Below are 21715 nucleotides of genomic sequence, written 5' to 3'. Positions count from 1 at the left end.
TTCCCAATAAAGCTGAGGCTCCCCTGACGGGCGCCTGCTCTCTCCAGCCCCGTCCCCTGCACGCCGCCTCCCGGGAAGATGCTGCTGACGGCCTCAGTGATGCCAGGACAGTTGGGGGTTCCCGGGAGGTGGAGTGATGAGGTTGCTCTCCCACCCACTGACTAGTGACACCGGCTCTGGCTTCTTTGAGATCACACCCAGCTCTGCCGCTTCCACTGACGGTGGTGGGCAAGTCACTGAACTGCTCTGTGCCTCAGTTTCCTCATCTGTAAAATTGGGTCTCAGCAATCCCTCCCTCATGGGGTTGATATATTCACACCTACAAAAATGCTCAGAACAGAGCCTGGCACAATATACAAGGGGAGACGGCAGTTACACCAGAAGTCTGAGATCTTGCAAATGAGCCCGAGAGAATGAATAGCTGCAGAACATGCCCTGGCCCCATAGGAACACCTCGGCGGAAAGGAAGCCGCAGCCCTCGCACACAACCCCCTCCAAACGCCGACATGTAATGCGCCCAGTGCTCCCTGGAAACAGTCCAGCGGGCACCACCGCCAGCCACCGTTCAGGTGAATGGCGAGGTGGGGCTGGGTACATGCAGTGACTTCCCGAGGGTTGGCAGTCACAATCCTGACCTCAGCAGGAGACACGAAGAGCGTCAGAAGCCTGGGACACGCCTACCGCAAAGACCAGAGGGGCCCCCAGCACCGTCCAATGCAGCATTGTCACCTGCCCCCAGATTCCACCTGCAGCCACGATGGAGACTCAGGTGACAGTCCTGGTGGGACCGAGACACAGGATTCTCTCCTGTGCTGACACATCCGGAACTTGCAGCAGTTACTCAGTCACTCAACACGTATTTATCAGGCAGCCTGACTTATGGAGAAGGCCCTGGAGATAAAAGATGAGTGGGCCCCTGTGTCCCCAACACCAGAGGGCCACACACACGGCAGCTGCTCCAGAATCCTTGTTCAGGATCCACGGCGGGGTTGGCAGTTGGAAAAGGGACCGGGAGAGGGGGAAGGACCCAGAGCCTGAGAACAAGCATGTGTGCTGGACATACAGGGGAGGCGTGACTTTCTCTGAGAAGGAGATCAGAGAACTACAAACTGGAGGACCTACTGTGTGCCAGGCACTTCAGTTACTGGGCGCTTCACGTACGTGACCTCATTAGATTCCCAGTGTGAGACAGGCACTAAGATCTCCCCCAGCTCACATCTTCTAGAGCAGCCGTGGGCAAACTACGGCCCGCGGGCCGGATCCGGCCCGTTTGAAATGAATAAAACTAAAGAAAAAAAAAGACCGTACCCTTTTATGTAATGATGTTTACTTTGAATTTATATTAGTTCACACAAACACTCCATCCATGCTTCTGTTCCGGCCCTCCGGTCCAGTTTACGAACCCATTGTGGCCCTCGAGTCAAAAAGTTTGCCCACCCCTGTTAGAGTCATACATCCAGAGAGGGCAGTGGCTTGTCCAAGGTCACATAGCCATTGTACAGAAGATCAGGTTTCTAACCCAGGCCAGGGGGACCCCAAAGCCCATGCAGCCGCTACCTGACCCAGAATTGGATAGGGCCCTGCTACTGTAGGAACTAGAGGGCCCCAGGAGTGGCTCTCTCTGGACCAAGAGAGAGCACAGCCATTGTTGGCCCCTGGTCTCAGCCATTCTCTGCTATTAATGGGATCCTGGAGCATGACTGAGGGCAGGGATGGGAGGCGGAAGGGGAGGGAGGAGCAGGACAAATGGCCAGCCCTGGGAGGGAGGCCTGAGTGGAGCAAATGGCAGACGGGTCGGAGCCCAGCCCTGCCAGACTCCATCTGCCGAATCCAGACGCTCAGGAGCCCCGAGTCCCCAAGCCATGTTCCTTGTGCATCTGAAATAGCTGCAGACAGCAGGCTAAGAGCCCGGGGATGCATCAGCAGAAATGCTTGGGGAAGAGGCTTTGAGAGCAGGATCAAGGTCAGAGCTCACAGGGAGTCGGCACGAGCATCTTGGCCACCCCTCCCCCACCCCCAGCTTCTTGGGGCCCCTTTTCTCCTGCACCCACTGAGGCCAGTGCCCAGCTGAAGCATTAGACCCAGAGGGATCTTTCACGCATTCCAATCTGAGGTGCCTGAGGCTCAGAGAGGGAAGCAACCTGCCCAAGGTCACACAGCAAGGATGGGGCAGGAAGCTGAATCTTATTTCAGGTCTGACTGTTATCCAGACTGCTTCCCACAAGGGCCAGGATGCCCTCAGCACCTGCTGCCCCATCTCTTTCGGCCTCCAATCTGTGGCGGTTCCAAAAATTCCCTTCCTTTCAGAGAAAAAAAACACCCAAAAACCTTAGCGTCTGAGTTGGCCCTGTCTGGGCCTGGATATCCCAGGAGTCCGGTTTGAAGGGACTTGGGGACAAGATGAAATGAAGTGATAAGGGCACTCCACTGTGCCAGCCTCTGCCAGGAGGACTCCGGATCCTGGAAATGGAGGTGCGCATGGCCCAGGTGCCAACTCAGCAAAATGAGGCCCTTCCCTCGCCCCCCTTCCCTCCGGCCCAGTTCCCTGGTTTCTAGGCCTCCGTCCCCCATTACAATGGGGGGCTCTTATATAAAGGTGCTATTTTCAGCCCTTTGTTCTTCACGCTGCTTTACTCTGATGCCAGGACCACAGGCTCCCCCCACATCTGCCCCAAATGCACAGGGAGAGGCCTGAGGCGGGTGGAAAAGCTGAGCACTGTCACAAAGGCTCCTCAAGGTCACGGGGGGACGAGAGGGAGGAGTGAGAGTAAGAGAAGAAGGAGCCCGGCGGGTGTGGCTCAGTGGTTATGCGTCGACCAACCCATGATGCCCCAGGTTGGTCAGGGCCCCCATCCCAGGCTCTCACACCACCTTCCACCACTTATCGGAGTGTGAATTCTATAGATGATTTGAGGCTGCCTCCCCAGTGGACTTGCTGAGCTTCAGGAGGGCAGGCGCGGTGTCTTGCTCACGGCTACAGTGCCCGGCTCAGTCTGGCATGCAGGAGGCGCTCACGGAAGCCTGCTGAGTGAGTGAGTGAGTGAGTGAGTGAGTGAGTGAATAGATGGGTTTCTTCTGCTCTCCCTGGGGTCTGAGACAGGCCTGAGCGTCTCCACCCTCCTTTAGCCTGGCTGAGGAGGGGCATGGAGGCCATGAGCAAGGAGGCTGATGCAGCAAAAGGCTGACAACCACCCCTGCACCCCCTTCTCACCTTCCTGCAGGGGGGAAGGGCAGTAAGGTCTTTAGAGGCAGGCGCTCACCCTCAGGCAGGCCCAGGGAGCCCCTTCCAGGCAGAGAGGCTGGGCATGCAAAACCTCCCAAATCCAGGTGTAAAGGGGCTGTGGTTAAGGCTGGGGCAAGTCCCAGCTGCGCCCCACACTCCCAATGGCATCTGCTCCATGTGTACCAGGCTGGCCGTGACCTCTATAACCCATTTCCTCTGCAGTGCCCTTTGCCAGCCTTTAGAGTAGCAATAAAATCAACTTCCATGAACTCCACGCCTGCAAGTCCACGCCTGATCTCACTGAATCCTCAGGACACCCACAGAGAGCTGGGCTTTCAGCCGAGGACACAGATGTGGACACTGAGGCTCCCAAAGCTGACGCCACCTGCCCCAGGTGACGCGGCTACTAGTCAGGAGAGTCACGTGTGGGATTGCAGATCCCATGCACTGAAGGCCTCCGCCGCCCTGCTTGCACGAGATGAATTCGGAATTGCCAGGCAGGCCGCCGTGCTTGCGCTCGGCTCTGCGGGCCGCCTCCTTCATGGGAGAGGAATGATATTGTTCGGAGGCAGCAGAAGTTCCCAGGGCTGCGTCTCTATTAGGCACATGGGAAATAAACACAATCTGTCGCTGGGGGAGGGCTGCATCTGATTTCCATTGATCGACTGCGTGTGGTTGAGGGAAAAGGCTGCAGAAGGAGCCACGTCTGACCTGGGATTGATCAGAGGGCAGCATGAGCCAGGGGATTAGGGCAGAATGGAAACTGGCTCCATTTGGAGCAACCGTCTGGGGCATCTAGGTCACCGGTAGCCGGTTGCCTGCCACCCTGCCTGTCCGAGTGCCAGGCAAAGGACATTTTCCTATGACAAGGGAGGAGTGTTTGGGAGGCCGGAATGTTAGAAGAGAATCCTGAGTGGCCGGGAGTGCGGTTTCATTTCAGCTTCTGCTCCACATTTCCTGGGCTCCCACTCTGTGCCAAGCCCTGGGCTGGCCCTGGGGACACAGACAGGAGAAAGATGTGGTCCCTGCCTGCACCCCACCAGCTCTCCCTGCTTACCTGGGGAGACAAACTCCGGAAGAGGCCGAAGCACCTGACAGGCATATTAATGGAGGTATTAGTGTGAGCTCCATGAGGTCAGGGATTTGGGCCGTAAGAAAGAAATGTTTTAGGCAATTGTTCATCCAAATTGGAGGGTTGTTTGTTACTCAGCATCGCTTCAGCCAGAGCTCACGAATACATGGCATTGTTGCAGGCCAGGGCCTGGCACTTACTCAGTGGTGAGCATACGTTGTTTTTCAGGCTCAGTCTCTGGAGTAATGCTGCAGCCCTCGTCCGAATGCACAGAGACGTGGTGGGAATACAGGGTTGCCATTCCTTTCTGTGCCTCCCCTCGAGTGTTTCCTGGCACCTCCCCACAGAGAGAGGAATCTGAGATAGAGGAGCCTGGGGTGGGGGTGTCTGCCTTGGTCAAATAGATGGGAAGACTGTGGCCGACAGTGGGTAAAGGGCACACTGCATGGTAGGGACACAGCAGAGGGGCTGTGGGGCTCCTGGCACCCAGGATGGGGCTGGTGCTCTGTACTCCTGCAGGAGGACTTCCAGGAGGAGGCGTTTCTGTCCTGTGGCTCCGCACACAGGCAGCAGGAGGTGCCCAGTCCGAGCCCTGCCGTGTGTGGAAGGAGGGGGTTCCCAGGAGGCACCAAGGCCAGGACTAGCCAGGCAGCAGGAAGAGCTGGTGCCTGCAGAGCTCGTCATCACACCCCTTAGCAGCTCAGGCTGCACAACCTCCCAGGCCCTTCCCGGGACTGAACCTGTTCTTGGTACACACCCACCCTCGTCTATTCTCAGCGATCAGAGACATCGGTTCAAGCTAAGCCAGACCATGTCAGCCTGGCTCTAACCTGCCAGTGGCTCCCATCTCAGAGTCAAAGTCAACGTCCAGTCCTCAGCACTGACCTGCCATGGCCCTCCCTTTGCATGCACCTTGCTCCAACCACACGGCCCCCTGGACTTTGCTCGGACACTCCAGGCCCGCTCCTGCCTCAGGGAGCACCCGCTGTTCCCTCTGTTTGGAGTGCTCTTCCCAGCAGTGGGCGATGGGCATGGATATCTCCCCCACCCCTTCCCCGTCGGTACTCAGGTGTCACTTTCTGATCACCCAACCCCGTCCCAAATCCCCTCCTGCTTTATTTCTCCGCTTAGCACGTTTACCACTTATACTGAGCATTTCAGTGGTTTATTTTGCTTACACCCCAGCATGACCCCAAATTCCACTGTGGAAAGGATTTCTTTGCTGTTCGTACTGTATTCCAGCACCTAGAACTGTGTACAGCACACAGTGAGCACCCAGTCAGCACTGTTAACAGAACAGAGGAAGAGAAGGAGGGAGGCAGGGAGGGAGGAGAGACAGACTGACAGACAGACAGATGGATAAGGTTAACAAGCAGCTGGTGGGCTCCTCCAGGGAGGCATCACAGCCAGGCCACAGGGGTTAACAGCAGCAGCTCAGAGGCCAGCAGGCCCGGGGTGCATCCTGACTCTACCACTCGCTGGCTGAGCAACGCTGAGCAGCAAGGAGCAAGTTGCTTCTCCTCTCTGAGCTTCTCTGTAAAATGGAGATCGTAGCAGTGATGTACTAGTTACTGGGAGGGTCAAAGAAGATATGATTGGAAATAATGATGCCAGTGCCATGGCGAACTCCCGACAAACACCAGCTACTGTTATTAAAAACGGCCCCAAGTATGGGCCAGGCTCTGTGCTAAGCACCAGGGGATACAGTCGCCACCTTCAAGCAGCCCAAGGTCAAGGTGGGTAACAGGCCCAGCTGGTACAGATTATTAGAATATAATGAGACAAGAGCCAAGACAAAGGGAAGTCGAGGGTGCTGGAGGAGCCAGAGGCTAAAAGTCTGGAGAGAATCAGGGAAGACTACTCGGAAGAGGTGGCAGGTGAACTAAGGGTCAAAGAACACACAGGAGGCAGCCATACCATGTAAAGTGGGAAGAACATCCAGGCCAACAGAGTGACATGTGAAGGGCCAAGAAGCCTCTCCACAGCTGCACAGCACAGAAATGACATCCTCACTTTACATCTCCTAAACCTGAGCTCAGAGAGGTGACACCACTTCCCGAGGTCACACAGCAAGGAATGGCAGAGCCCGAGGAAACCTGGGGAGAGAGAGTGAGCACCACGAAGAACCCCAGAGCCCTCCGTGGCTGAGTGCAGACATAAGGGGGTGGCAGGCGGGAAGGGCCACAGCCCCTCTACCTCTGCCCCAACTAAGGGACTCCCAAAGCCCCACCCAGCCGAATGGACGGTACCTCCATCAGGTCTATAAGCCACAGCAGCCGCTCCTGGGGAGAAAGGATGGGCAAAAGGCAAAAAGAAAAATACATCAAATAAATATTAGGGATGGGTTGGGCACAGAAAAACCCCCAAACCCGTGCAGGCATGCACACACACACACACACACACACACAGGAAAAATAAACACAATTCTCTTTTTTTACTTCGAAGGCTTATGGTCAGAGGTAATGGAAGGATGGGGAAGAAAAGGCCCTGTTGCTACGTTCATTCTAACTGCCTGCATGAAGGAAACCTCACTGCTCTGCAGAACTGACACTCGTCCTCGAGAAGGACCTTCAGGAGATGGTCATTCACCTTGGGGCAATCCTGAGACTCTCCAGCAGGTGGCGCTGCGGTCATTACTCCCATTTGGCAGATGTGGAAAAAAACACACACACACACACAAAACAGAGGCTCGAGAAGGGATGTGACTTGTTCAAGGTCACACCTGCTAATGAGAGGGAGAGCCTGAAGGAGGACCCTGTTCAGAAGACTTGATGAGGGGAAACCTGGATTTCCAGGAGGCTGAAGCCTGTGCAGCAGGAAAGCTCAGTCTGAGAAAAGGAGCCTGGCTGTGCATGTGGAGGGCCCTGGGTGGGATGCAGATTAGAAAGGGTGTGGCAGATGCCCAGCCCAGCGCTTTCCAGAAGCCTCCCTGTGTCTGCAAGGCCCTGGGTGCAAATCCTCAGGGGGGGGGGTCTTCCCTGCCAGGTTGGGAAAGGACGTTAAGAACCGAGGCTTCCCCTGCCCTGGGCTGTGGGCAGCATCTCTGGGTGCTGGCACTAGCAGGGAGGTGCTCATCATTGCATCCTCCAACAGCTGGGAAAGCAGTTCCAATGCAAGGGGAGAAACTGAGGCACTGAGGGGTGAAGTGACCTTTCCACGCTGCCTCTCCTGCCTGGGCAATCTTGCTTTAGAATCCACCTCTGAACCTGGCAGTGCGGCTCCGTGGTTCAGCATCGAACCATGAACCAAGAGGTCCCCAGCTCCATTCTGGTCAGGGCACATGCCCAGGTTGCAGGCTTGATCCCCAGGAGGGGATGTGCAGGAGCCAGCCAACCGATGTCCCTCTCATCTATGTGTCTATCTCTCTATCCCTCTCCCTTCCTCTCTCTAAGCTCAATTAAAAAAGAAAAAAAATAATAAAGAAGAATCCATCTCTGAGAGCTCACTCTGGCGTTGGTTAGTCCTAATCTGACATGCATCTGCTACCTGGTGGGTCACAGACTTCCATAGCTACTCACATCTGAAGCTTGGGGATCCCTTCCATCCGTTCCCCCAAAGCTTCCTGCTCCAAGTCATCCCATGGCCTTTCTGAACTCAGCCTTCCCCAGGGTGCCCCAATCTGCAGGGTCTCTCTGGCAGGGCAGGGTGAACTGCCACACCTGTGGCTTAGACTGGCCACGGGCAGCACTTTTCTGGGCTGGGACCCCTGCCCAAAGCCCTTCCCGGGCATAATAGTCACCCTGGCTCCTCCGAGTCCCGCAGCCTAGTCTTCCCTCAGGGCCTTGGGCTACTGTGGCCAGCACCAGTAACAACATCAGACCATTTTACACATGGGAAACTGAGGCCCAGAGAAACCACGGCTAAACCTAAATCTTCTGCCTCCCAGGCTGGAACACACCCCATCCCAGCACCCAGAATTGGAGCCTGCAATCCCCCTGACCTCGGGTTTTACAGCAGTGACTCGGTACCTTGCAGCCTCATGTGGCCATCATCAGGGCACATCAGAGAGTGTACACAGGTGGGGACAGCTCCTCCCTGCCCCAGAGTGACCTGCTCATCCCAAAGCATGATAGTGTCTCCCCCGCAGCCACATCCAGAGCCTACAGGAATGCACAGCAGCTTCCGGGGTCACCCCAGGAAGGGATAAGGAGCCCCGGGGATAAAGGTGACTCAGTGGTAGGGGTAGGAGGCAGAGGAGTAGAAGTTCACCCAGAGCTTTAAAAAAAAGAAAAAAAAAAAAAAAAGCCAGGCTGAGCTGGGAGCTGGGATCTGCAAGGGGAAGGTATGCCCACTGCAGGCTGCTTCCCGGTGGCTGCAGGCCCCTCTGTGCCCACTAACCACCTGTGTCCGCAGCCCTGCACATCACTGCACCCTCAGAGCTCCAGCTCCTGCAGCAGGACAACGTCCCAAGTCTAATTAAGACTCTACTGCGAGAGTTGCCATTTCGCCATCTGGGAACAATATGCTGAGGCAACTCAACCATCCCTCCCTTTCCACGGGGAGTGGTGAGGAGTGATCCAGGCAGGAAAGGAGAATATGGAGCCCAGTCAGATCTCCCAGCCTCCCTCCCGGCTCTCCCGCTCACCCCGACAGGGACAGCAATGATGGGATTTTCCCTGTAATGGACGGCAATCCATTTCCTCTGCCCCTTCCTTGCGAGGCCTCCTGGGATTAATTTGCCTCTGAGCATCCTGAGGGCAGAACCACGCCCCGAGATGGACCACATGCTCTTGCGGGGGGGAGAGGGGGGTTGGACAGTGTAAGAGAAAACCAGGCTGGGTGTGGGCTTCATGACAAGAGGGCGTGTCGGGGAAAAGCCAAATCACCACGCCTCTTCTGCTGTGAGCGCCCCCCTCAGTTTCTCATGGAGCCTCCCTCGGATTATCATTATTTTTCCCACCTGTCTCATTAGCTTTGATCTTTTCTTTCTCCCCCAGCCCAACCCCCCCGCCCCAGACTGTGAGCCCCATGAGCCAGGGCCATATCTCTTCTCTCCTAGAGCCCGTGCTTGGCACGCAGCAGGCCCTCCACTATTATGAGGTTTTTACAGGTGCAGAAACTGAGGCTCAGAAAGGCAGGCAGAGAGCTGGCAAGTGGTGGTGCTAGGATTTGAACCCGATGGTCTCACTCCAAAGCCAGGACAGTCGCCCCTCAGTATCCGTGGGAGGCTGGTTTCAGGACCCACATAGATACCAAATCCTTGGATGCTCAAGTCCCTTCTGTGAGAGGGTACAGCACTGCATACAGGCTTACGACAGAGTGCGCCCGGCATCCCTTCATTCACACGCATCCAGCCTAGCGCCTGATGCACGGCAGGTTCAAGTTTTGCATTTGGGGGCTTTTTAGGGTTTCTTTTTCCAAATTATTTCCAATCCATGGCCGGCTGAATCCACAGATGGGAAACCCATGGATACGGAGGGCTGACTGTCTCTTTACTTGCCCTCTGGCCACTGTGCAGGGACGGGGCAGGGACACTCACCCTGGCTGAGCTGACGGTGGTGGAGGTGCCGTGGCTGCCTGTGGACGAGCCTGTGTCACTGTAGGAGACCATGGAGTAGGTGTCACCGGGCCCAGGGCCGGGGGGCTGCCGCGCCTTCATCGACTCGATCTCCCTCCTCAGCACCAGGTGATCAAAGCGGTCCAGGTCTTGGGGGGAAATGGTGCCTCTCACCTCAGAGAGGAGTGAGAACTGGAGGCAGGGACAAGTGGGCCACTCAGGGAGCCTCACCAGCAGGTGGGATGGCTCCTGCAGTGACCTGCAGGCCACCCTGACTACTGGCCTCCCCTCCTCAACCCTCAGTGGCTCCCCACTGCCCTCAGGAGAAAGTCCAGCACCTTGGCCCGGATGCTGGGCCAGCACCCTCTGGCTCCTCCTCCCTGGCACCTTAGCAGGCGTGACTGCAGCAACCGGAACACACCGGAAGCTCCTCCCCCCACTTCTCTCCGAACTGCACTGCCTCTGTGAGGTCTTCCCAAATGCAACCACGCCCAGTGGGTCCCTCACTTCTTCCTTCGTGCAGCCTCGGAACCTCCGACTTCCACCAGGTGAGTTCTCAAAGCCGGCAGCACGGCAGGCACCGGGCTTGTAAGAGCTGCCGGGGGCCTACGCCCACCCACAGCTGTGCATGCAGAGTGAACAGGCCAGGGTGGGGCCCAAGCATTGCTTTGTTTAAAAATCCTCACCCAAGGATACTTTTTCCATTGCTTTTTCAGAGAGAGCGAGTAGAAGGAGGGAGAGAGAGAGAGACAACGAAGAGAGAGAGAACACATTGATTGGTTGCCTCGGCATGTGCCCAGAACAGGGGGAGGGGGGCACACAGGGAGCGAACCCGCAACCCAGGTACATGCCCTTGAATGGAAGTCAAACCTGTGACCCTTCAGTGTGAGGGCCGACGCTCTAACCACTGGACAACACTGGCCAGGGCCCAAGCACTGCTTTTTGAAAGCAATCCAGATGATTCCAAATGTGCATTAAAAGCCACTGTGTTAGTTAGGGCCTCGGTCACAGGAGACTTTAAATGACTGTCTCTCCAGGAGTCTGTGGGCTTCCCCGGGCAGGGGACCATCGTGGTCACCAGTCTCTGCCCAGGGTTCCGTTAGGCCTGACTCCGTGTGGGTTCTTAGTAAAGGAGGGGGGGCCTCGGGAGGCAGGGAGGGATGCAGAGCCCTTGAGAGCTGCAGCCAGGCCCCAGCAGCCCCCCGCCAGCCTCTCCCATGCCCAAGGGGGGTGCCGGTCACCTTGGCGTGGGTGTTGAGCAGCTCGAACAGGGCCATGGCCAGGGCCTCCACGGAGACGCTGCCGCCGCGGTACTCCTCCAGGTAGTAGGCCATGGTGGCGCGCTCCTGCTCGTTCAGCAGGTGCCGCGCCTGCTCCTCCAGCAGCACGCGCGTCTGGTTGCCCAGGCTGCTCAGGGTGACCTGGGAGCCGGCCGGCCCCTTGTAAAATCCCAGCTGAATGAAAGACAGAGGATGGAGCTGCCCTGGAGCCAGCGGCCAGGCCCGGCCAGCGACCACGCTGCCGCGGGATGAGGTCGGTCCCTCCAGGGTCCTGTCCCCTGCCCCCCGCCTCCTTCTCCCCTCCCCACCCCGGCAAACCTGCAGGACACGCTACCGATATGTGCTGAGGGCATGAGGCCTCCTGCAGTTGCAGTTTCCTGTCTTACATGGCCCTTTTACACGTATCATCAGGTCCTCGTGACCATTCAGAGGGAAGCAATATTATTAGGGTTCCCATTTAGTCCTCTAGGTCTCAATCTCTCCCTTATTAAATCGGGGGTAATAGTAACTTTATTTCCAGACTACACTTAGATGGGCACACACACACACTCCAGCCCCAACCGCCACTGTCTCTACCATCATCAGTGTCTAGGACAGCGATGGCGAACCTATGACACGCGTGTCAGAGGTGACACGCGAACTCATTTTTTTTTGGTTGACTTTCTTTGTTAAATGGCATTTAAATATAAAAAAATAAATATCAAAAATATAAGTTTGTTTTACTATGGTTGCAAATATCAAAACATTTCTATATGTGACACAGCACCAGAGTTAAGTTAGGGTTTTTCAAAATGCTGACATGCCGAGCTCAAAAGGTTCGCCGTCACTGGTCTAGGATGCCACCAGTCTCCCCTCTGCCTCTCCCTGTCACCACACACAGCAGCTGAAATGATCTTGTGAAAACATGGATCTCCTCATTTTGCTCCCTGCATAAGCCCTCCAACGGCATCCCATCATTTCAGGTGAGAAGCCAAACCCTGTGTGAGCTGGCCACCCACCTGCGGTCATCCTGTCCCCGCCCCCCCTTGCTCACTGCACTCCCAGGCTCTCCCTTCTTCCAACAGGCACGCCCTCTGCCTGCCGGGGGCTCTGGCACAGGCTGCGGCCTCTGACTAGGTCAGCCCCTCCGGCTCCTGCACCAGCCTTTCTCTCACTCATTTCTCTCTGACCTTCCATTCACAGTCTAAATATCGCCTGTTCCTACTTCAGACAGCCTTTCCCTGTCTCAATTAGGTGTCCCATCTGTCATTCTCTCGTAACACCCAGCACCTCGTCGTGATGGCAGTGAGCATCTCCTGTGATTGGACATGGGCGTAGTTCGTTTTGTTTTTACGTGTGTCTCCTTCACTGGGGGTGACCTCCTTGAGGGCAGGGATCTGATCTGTTCTGTTCGTGGCTGTTAACCCTGGTGTCTGGGATGGTGTCCCGGGGCTGCCCAGAGCCTGGAGGCACTCACAGGCATGTGTGGGATGGAAGATGGACAGACAGACTGCCCAAATGAATGAGCTCGTGTGTGTGAGTCGCTGGCACACATGGCAGGTCCAGAGCTCCCCCCACGGAGCTCAGAAGCAGCCAAGGACAAGGACGCCTGGGGACAGAGGGCACCTACCTTGTCTGCCCCTTCTGTGGTGGGATCCCCAGGAAACCTATCGAGGAAGAGAAGCAAGGTCAGCCGCACGTCTGAGCAGTTCAGACGGGCACGGGCAAGGAAAGGGTAGGTCTGCAGCGGGGTGAGCAAAGCTTTGAGAGAACTGCGGCCTCCACCTGCTGGAGCTATCAATGAACATGAACCCCTGGGCAGATGGGCGGTTCCCAGCCTCCCAGTCAAGCCACGTGGACAGCAATTCTAAAACCAGGCACCTACAGTCCAGGCAGGAGAGGAGAGAATAAGGTTACAACTGATCCGTGGCCTCGGGGTCAGGCCAGTCCTAGGAAGGGGGGCGGGGCGAACGGAGCCTTAGAGATTCGACTCGGCTGGAGCTGGGTTTTTAAGCAGCAGCCGGAAATCCAGTTTTTTAAAAAATGGGAAACCTGGGACCTTTTTAAATGTTTGCAACTAATTTTAAAAATTATAATACTTTGTAGACGAGAAGGGAATGAGAGAGAGAGAGAGAGAGAGAGAGAGAGAGAGAGAGAGAGAGAGAGAGAAGGAAGAGAGAGAGAGATGCGCTGGGTGTGCTTGGCCTGGGAGGGGCACCACCCCGTCTGAGACTCGGGATGGAAACCCAAAGGTGACACATTCCGACAGTAGTAACTACTCAGCCATCCAGCAAGGACATCTCACCTGAGACCCTCCCACCCGGGTAACTCCTGAGATTCTCACAGACCCGGGAGAGGGGCAGGGTTTAAGACTCACTTTTCAGACAAACAACTAAGGGCCCAAAAATAAGGTAAGTGACTCGCCAGAGGCCAACGAAGAACAAGAGAGCTGCGTGGTGCAGTTCGGCTTTCCCTGGGAAACGGGCCAGGAGAGGAGAAGGGACGCGCCCAAGGTCGTGCGCGGAAATGAAAGGGGCCCCGGGCTGAGAACCGATGCAATCTTTACAGATCAGGACGGGTGCAGGGGCGGGAGGAGGACGCAGCTGGCTCAGAGCGGGGCCCGGGGTTGTGAGGCTCCACGTAAGCAGTGGGGCCTGACCCTGCTGAGTTTGTGGTGGGGTCTCCAATCCGGGAACTGGCGATCCACTTGGTCTCGTCCACGGTGGTGCGGGCATGGGGCAGCCTCCCCACGTCCTTCACCGTCAGGATGAGGTGCTGGGATGACTTGAGCAGCCTGACCGCCTCGTCGTGCAGGATGTTGAGAAAGCTCCGCCCGTTCACCTCCAGAATCTGGTCCCCGACCTGCCAAGACCACAGCACAACACAACACAGTCACCTGGGCTGTTTGCAGGACACGGACTCGTGCCTGGGGCGTCGGAGCCCTGGTCCCAGTTCTCCTGCCGGCCAGCCTGCCGAGGAGGAGGTCACCGAGGCTCAGAGAGGTTGTGCGGGTGCCTGAGGGAGACTCAGCAAGTCCATGGCAGACAACCTTCCAATCCCGATCCTGAGCCCATGCTCCTGTCACTTGAAAGGGCCGCCTCCTCTTGACCTAGCAAGGGTTTGAGGGGTGAGTCTACCACCAGCTTCCCAAGGACCCCCTTATCCAGAAAACAACAGCCCCCTCAGGGGCCGGGGTGGGGTGGGGTGGGATTGGGGCAGGATGAAGCGAGAGGCGTGAAGGCACACTTCCGTCGCTGCCCCGCTGCGGAGAGCTTTACCCCAGCACGCATTCTCACATCACCTCCAGATGTACACAACATTCTCATTTACTCCGGAAAACAGGCAGTACATGGGGAAGCCAGCCTCTCGTTAAAGCAATAACATACGCTGGGATTCTTATAACACGCAGGGCGTTTAATTCCGTAATGAAAAAAACACGCGTTTTTAATGAAAGGATTAAAAAAAACAACAACGCCTAACCTTCCAATAAAAAGAAATATGTGACAAAAACAGCCGAGGTTGGTGGGAAGGTGGTGTGGTGTGAGATGGGCACATGTGAACACTTGTGTCTTGTTTGAACTCGGGGGGGGGGGGGCGCGGGGTCTGACGCTCTCCTTCCTGTGATGCTGGGGGGCCTGCAGCTCAAGGCCAGGAAAGGGCTGTGCAGCGTCACCCCCACCGAGGCCGTGAAGGGCAGCCTTGGAAGCCAGTTATTCCAGTTATTCCTGGCTGCTCTGCCTTCTCCCCAGGTCCCCTGCCTGCTGACGGCTCATGATCAACCCCCAGGTGGATTTCCCAGCATTTTTCAAAGCAGGGTTTAGCGAAGGCGAGCCAAATGGGAATTTGGAAGAAGAAAGGGAGGGAAACAGAGGTGATGTCAAGACTGAGAAACAACACCCTGGTCCTCAAGACCCTTTCTTTTAACATCCCTGCTGCATCGGGGAGTTCCCAATACAGGGTGGTTACAAAGGCAGACGTCCCGCGTCCCCCCTGTGCCAGCAATGCTGTGTGCGGAGGAGCCCCATGCGCCCCCGCCTCCGCAGCCCATCCTACAACGCTCGCTGCTGCACACCCAGTCAGCACCAGGCTCGCTGGGAGGCCGCGTGCGCCAGACCGACCGCTCCTGCTGCCTAGTCCAGTGATGGCGAACCTTTTGAGCTCGGCGTGTCAGCATTTTGAAAAACCCTAACTTAACTCTGGTGCCTGTCACATATAGAAAATTTTTTATATTTGCAACCATAGTAAAACAAAGACTTATATTTTTGATATTTATTTTATATATTTAAACGCCATTTAACAAAGAAAAATCAACCCAAAAAAATGAGTTCGTGTGTCACCTCTGACACGCGTGTCATAGGTTCGCCATCACTGGCCTAGTCGACCGAGCGTGGGCTTGGTCTTGTGCTATCCGTGGGTTTTCCCGTCAGCCTCCCCACACAGTATCCCCAGGGCCCAGAACACAGTGGGAAGAAAAATTCATCAAATGAAGGAAAAGCCAGACACCCACCCCCCTCCTAGCTCTGGGACCATTTCTGCTGCAGCCCAGGGGGGACCAGCACATCACACCAGCCTGGAGTCCCAGATTTCAAACCGCAGTTGCCCAGATGCTGACTGTGTCCCAGGCACCTTCTCTGTCCCTCCACATATTCTTTTTCTTATTTAGTATCTTCAGCATCCTGAAGAGCAGGTATCATTGCTCTCCATCTCAGCAGAGAGAACACAGGCTCAGAGAGGTTAGGTGAACGGGGGGTGGTCACAGAACTCGAGGGAGGACAGTGAGGGTGCAAGCCCCCGCAGGCTGGCCCCAGGGCCCCCATGCTGCCAGGAGCTCTCCCTGGGGACACGCGGCATCTCTGCAAATCCAGCAGGTCCAAAGCCACCGACCTGCCGGCACGCCCTGGCCTTCCCTCAGCACCCAGCTCTGACAACCCAGCCTTCATTCCCCCGAGCAGATCCTTCAGGAAGTCGCACCCAACCTTCACCTTCCTCCACCCCTCCAGCCCCCAACCTGGGTCCCTCTCTCCTCGAGCCAGGGCTCCTGAGCCAGCACCCCACCTCCGGGCATTTACACCCAAACTGGCCTCAGACCTCGCACCAAGTTAATAATTTTTCCTCCACTTTTTACTTTCATGACATCCCTCCTTTCTTAAAAACTTCCAATGACCCCCCCCCCCAACACACACACAATCCAGGGGGCAGCAAAGCATCATGGTTAAAGGGTTTCAAAGACCATCAGAACGGGGTTCAAACGCTGACTCATCAGAACGGGGTTCAAACGCTGACTCTGCTCCTTCCATGCCGTGTGAGCTCAAGCAAATCCCCCAATAGCTTCTGTGCCTCAGTTTCCTTGAGTATAAAAAGTGGTACTAGCCCAGGACTGTCCTCCAATTTCCTAGTCATCGGCACCTGTTACCCCTGCCACCAATGATATCACAATTCTCTCTCCCTCTCGGCCTCCCTGAGCTCCCTAGTTGAGAATCCCAGGCCCCTGAGAATGTGGGCAGCCCCACGTGGACTCCTTGGAAAGGGTTTGGCGCATGGCAAGTGCTCAGTAAGTGCTTTTGCATGAAGGAGTGGGTTTTGCCACTTCCCACCTGGTGCCCCTGCCAGCCTCTCCCCCCAGGGGCTTTCTCAATGCCAAGCAGCAGTGCTGTGGTGACAATGACTGTGACCGAAGGGTTAACGGGCGCCCTGCTGGGCCCACTTGCACTCAGGGCATGGGAGTGGGGCCTCGCTTCCCGCCTTCCCTCCTGAGTAGCGGAGGCCCCACCGCTCCCGTGCCCAGCTGCTCCCCCAGCCGAAGCCCAGGCCACACTCTCCATCAGCTGAAGTGCTGTTTTCCTAAGGATCCCTCTCAACAGCTTTGGCTTTTGTTACTAAGCGAAGGGAATCCATTTTAATCTTCCCCCCCACACACGTGACTTCAGCCAGTTTAATTTTAAAAAGTAGCCTCGGAGATGGGGTTTAGTGTATGCAAGCCTCTCCCTGCAGGGCTCGGAACAAAGGAAAGGGCGACTCCATCCCAGAGCGTCCACCTGGCCCTCCACGGGGAGGCTGGTGGGGGGAGGGGAGTGTCCCAACACTGCACAGCACCTACGTCTGCTACAAAAATGTGCTCGCGGTTTATCTGGAATCAGATGTAATCGGGCGTCCTGTATCTTTATTAGCTAAACCTGGCGAACCGTGCCAGTCACCACGGGGCCAATGGTTTCCAGGGTGGGGGCTGCGTCTGCGCTATGGTTACCAAACTTCACTTCTTGTCCCTGAGCCCGGCTCCTGTCCTGTGTGCGGTCCCTGCATGCCCAGCACACCACTTACTTCTGCCTCCTCCTCAGCGTGAATATCTGAGAAGTCACAGGTTTTGCTGTGCTAGCATTCCCCCTCAGGCCTGTTTAATAAACACAGATTTGAGTCCCGAACAGCCGAGCCCGTTCCAGAAGGGCAGAGCCTAGCCCAGGGGTGGGCAAACTTTTTGACTCGAGGGCCACAATGGGTTCCTAAACTGGACCGGAGGGCCGGAACAAAAGCATGGATGGAGTGTTTGTGTGAACTAATATAAGTTCAAAGTAAACATCATTACATAAAAGGGTACGGTCTTTTTTTTCAATAGTTTTATTCATTTCAAACGGGCCGTATCCGGCCCGCGGGCCATAGTTTGCCCACGGCTGGCCTAGCCCCAAAGATGGAGCCTAGCCCAAGAGTTTAGCCTCGTCCGAAATAGCCTCACCTAGCCCTGGGAGCGACCCTAGTCTGAACACCCGAGCCCATCCCACCCTCCCCTAGATAGATAGATAGATAGATAGATAGATAGATAGATAGATAGATAGATAGATAGATAAATACAGATTTGTGAGAGGCAGCTCACGTGTGACCCACCTGGGGAACAGGTGTGAAATAGGAATCATACTTGGGAAACCCCAACCAAATAGGGGTATGTGATCCTGTCTTCCTCATCTCTCTCCAATCCTCTCGTCTTTCTTCTTCCTCCAGGGCCTGTTTTAAACCTGAAGTTCTGGATGGGGCTGGCCTTGGGGTCCCCACGCAGCCCTCGACAGCATCTGGGTTGATCTGAGAATCCCATTTCTCCGTGTCCAGTTCTCTCTCAAATTCTCTACTTGTTTCAGAGCTTCCCGAGGTCCAGGGACCTTGTCAGCACAGCTGTCTGCCTGCTTGCTCATTGTCATTTGGAGTCCACAAACCAGTTTCAAATAAACCCAGTGTCCCCTGCTGCTCACAGCAGCCCCATGGGGCTGTCGGGCTCCGAAGCCCCATGCCTAGGGTGCAATGGAAACATGCCCCTAGGTCTGAAACCAGGCCACCAAACAGAGGAGCCACGTGGCCCCGCACAGCTCTCAGGTACAGTCGGAGACTCAGTATTCCCACCTGTAAAGTGGGCATCACACTACCCACACTTTTTGTGAGAACCAAAGGGGACCACTCGGTACAGAGCCTGACGCCACAAGAGAGGCTTTCAATAGCTTGTCCTTCGCTTCCCTTCCCAGTGGAGGCGACAGGTTGGGATGTCAACTGATTTGTTCACGGTCACTGGTCACGCAGGAAGTGAACAAGGAGCCAGCACCTGAGCCCAGCTTTCCACATTCTTCCTACCACCCTGTGCCGCCCTCATCCCACCCAGCATGTGCCTGGCACACAGGAGGCATTTAGTAACTGGTGAAGGGACAGGAGGGATCGCCCTTCCTCCTCTCCACTCACTTCCCTTCGCTTCCCCTTTTCCTTTGGTTTGTGAACTTGGATTTGGCATGTTTAATGGTCTTGATCTGACTTCCCTGCCCCCCACCCCCCGCACCTAAAAAAAAACTAAGAGCTCTATGTGTTGATTCACTGAAATGTTACTTTTTCTTACCGATCGAAGCCAGCTTTGAGTTAGATGACATGGGTCAATAAGGCAAAAAGTAAAGAGGCAAAGAGGCTGCAACCACCAGCCCTGCAGACTGGGAGACCGAGGCCCAGAAAGCACGGGTACGGGTCTGGGGCCAAAGCCAGGCCCTCAGAATAATTAGCCAAGAAAAATTCACATCGCCTGGAACTCATCAAGACACGACCCCCCGGAGGAAGGAGAGACAGGAGCAAAGAGTGATGGAGTGTCCAATATTGCTCAGCCTGCCATCGGGCGCCGATGGGGAGGGCATGGAAGGATAAACGAATAAAGGTGGCTTGATTTTATTTGTCACCACTGCCTCCTATTTATCACCAGCGATGGAGGAACGGAGGGCGGGCCATGGGAATGCCCTTCATTTCAAGGCAGAGGAAAGACTCCTCCATCATCCACAGCCCATCGAGTGACAGGCTCAGATCTGGGATGCTGTGAGGAGAGCATGCAGGGACAGCAGCAAGGACAGGACACTGGCCTCCCCTAAAGCTGGCCAACCACCAGCGGCAGGCACTCACGTCCTCTGGGCCTGAGGTGCCTGGGGAAAGAGCTCCGCAGGCTTGGGAGTGGCCCCACTCAGGGAAGGGTCCCCTCTTTCTCCCTGAGACCCAGGGAGAATAATTTTACCACGCTAAGCCTTCTTTCCCTCAAAACTCAGGCCTGAGACCACCAACTGTGACACTGTTATGCAGGGGAGGTGAGAGGCCCTCTGGCGTGTGGTGGTGAGCACAGACCCAGGAGTCTGCCCTCTGGGTCTAAACCCGGACTCGGCCACTCGCTCCGGTGTGACCTTGGGGAATTTCCTTAACCCCTGCGTGCCTCAGTTTCCTTCTCTTCCACGTCAGGGAGGAGACCTGCCAAGTACTGCAAACAACCTAAATGCCCACAGAGGAGAGTGGTTGGATCAAGTCAGGCAGAGCCACCCCGTGCAGCTCCAAGCAGCCGCAAAGGAAAAAAAAAAAAAAAAAAAGAATAAAGACTTCTGTGCACCGACATGAAGTCATTTCCAGCATATTCGATTTTAAAAGTTACGGTGCAAAATAATACCGATAGCATACTGCCTTTCGTCAAGGAAAGGAGAAAGACTACATGTACCTAACTGCTTTTGCAAAAAAGAAACAGGAATAAACCAAAAGCCAGTTTGTTTCGTTCCCTGGGAGGAGCGAGGAGCGGGAGGAGTGTGGGGGAGAAGGGATACTCGGGCGTATACCTTTTCTGCATAATTTTGATGTTTTCGTTGCTCAAAGGGAAAGTAAATCAAAAGGGGGGGGGAGCCCAATTGAATGCCAGTGGAAACAAAGGGGCCTGTTTCAGATAAGTAACAGGACTAAGCTGACGAGGAAAAGGAACAACGAACCCAGCACAAGACTTTACTCCAAGCCCTCAGTTTAAAGACAAAATGAGCTGCTAACCAATCAGACCCTCAGCTTAGCGCGTTTGTTCTCCACAGCGGAATGCACGAGGCAATTCTGAAACTGCTTTTGTCTCGTAAGACGGGGCAAGGGAGTAAATATGTTGGGCCTTCTAGACGAGAACCAAGTGCCTCCTAAGGGCCAGCACTATGTTCGGTGGGGGGGCTACAGTAGGTACCGTATCAGTTTCCTAGAGCTGCTGTGACAAAGTACCACAAACGTAACGGCTTCAAAGAACATGGACTTATTATCCTACAGGTCTGGAGGTCAGAAGTCCGACGTGGGTCTCTCTTGGGCAGTAGCCTAACTGGGAGCAATTATGACCAAGGGGGGGGGCGGGGAGCTTTAAAAGCCAGGCAGTCGGACTAAGCAAACTGAAGGTTTACAGTTTATTAAGCTCCCATTCAGAGGCCAGTTCACAAATCCAGCCAAGACAGCAACCGAGGAAGGATGGAGAGGATGGCACAGCCAGGGGGGAGAGCCTAAAACAGTCACCCAGCATGTGCGGGCTTCTCGGGAGAGAAGTCACCTCCCAGCTCCTTGGGAAAGCTACCTGAGACTTTCAGAGGCCTTTACCAGCCAGCACCCACACTCACACAATTAGGGCTGCCATTTTGGGGTGCTTTCATATGCCAGGCACTGGATTTTACATGCATAGCTCATTGTGTCCTGACATCGTCATTATTATTATTATTATTATTATTATTATTATTACTAGAGGTCCGGTGCACAAATTCATGCACGGTGGGGGTCCCTCGGCCTGGCTGGCGATCGGGGCCAATCAGGGCATCTCATCCAGTCCCGATCGGGGCTGATCAGGGCCAATGGGGACCGGTCGGCCTAGGGGAGGGACCGTGGGAGGTTGGCCGTGGGAGCGCACTGACCACCAGGGGGCAGCTCCTGCATTGAGCGTCTGCCCCCTGGTGGTTAGTGCATGTCATAGCTGTTGTCCGGTCATAATGGTTGCTTAGGCTTTTACATATACAGATTATTATCCTATATAATAAAAGGCTAATATGCAAATCGACTGAACAGTGGAATGACCAGTCACTATGATGCGCACTGACCACCAGGGGGCAGATGCTCAATGAGGAGGTGAAGCCGGGTTCACAGCTGGCCAGTGCAGCGGTGGTGACGGCAGCCTCTCCGGCCTCCACAGCAGCACTAAGGACCCCTCAGGGGATGTCCAACTGCAGCCAGCAGGCGGACATCCCCCAAGGGGTCCCAGACTGTGAGGGGGCACAGGCTGGGCTGGGCTGAGGGACCCTCCCCCCACCCCCACAAGTGCACGAATATCATGCACCGGGTCTCTAGTTATTATTATAAACATTAGTAGTCGAGAGCCTGGAATCTACCTGCAG

At 55.5% G+C, this 21715-nt stretch overlaps 1 protein-coding gene across 3 annotated transcripts in view; it reads right to left on the bottom strand.

Moving 5' to 3' along the window:
- The window catches only part of WHRN (whirlin), a gene marked incomplete at its 5' end in the record, with an annotated part of 64010 nt that overhangs the window by 8104 nt on the left and 34191 nt on the right, over positions 1–21715 (bottom strand). For 2 of the 3 annotated variants that reach the window (XM_081104183.1, XM_081104184.1), the window contains 4 exons: positions 9775–9984; positions 11034–11246; positions 12682–12718; positions 13711–13913. In XM_081104183.1, the coding sequence (XP_080960309.1) occupies positions 9775–9984; positions 11034–11246; positions 12682–12718; positions 13711–13913 (663 nt within the window). Of the gene's footprint in view, positions 1–6544; positions 6578–9774; positions 9985–11033; positions 11247–12681; positions 12719–13710; positions 13914–21715 lie in introns of all 3 variants that reach the window. The other variant, XM_081104182.1, reaches the window with a different exon arrangement.

The sequence above is a fragment of the Myotis nattereri genome, assembly GCF_964212035.1.
Source record: "Myotis nattereri genome assembly, chromosome: 12".
NCBI lineage: Eukaryota > Metazoa > Chordata > Mammalia > Chiroptera > Vespertilionidae > Myotis > Myotis nattereri.
The sequence above is the reverse complement of the archived record's forward strand: the minus strand, read 5'-3'. Positions and strand labels throughout refer to the sequence as shown.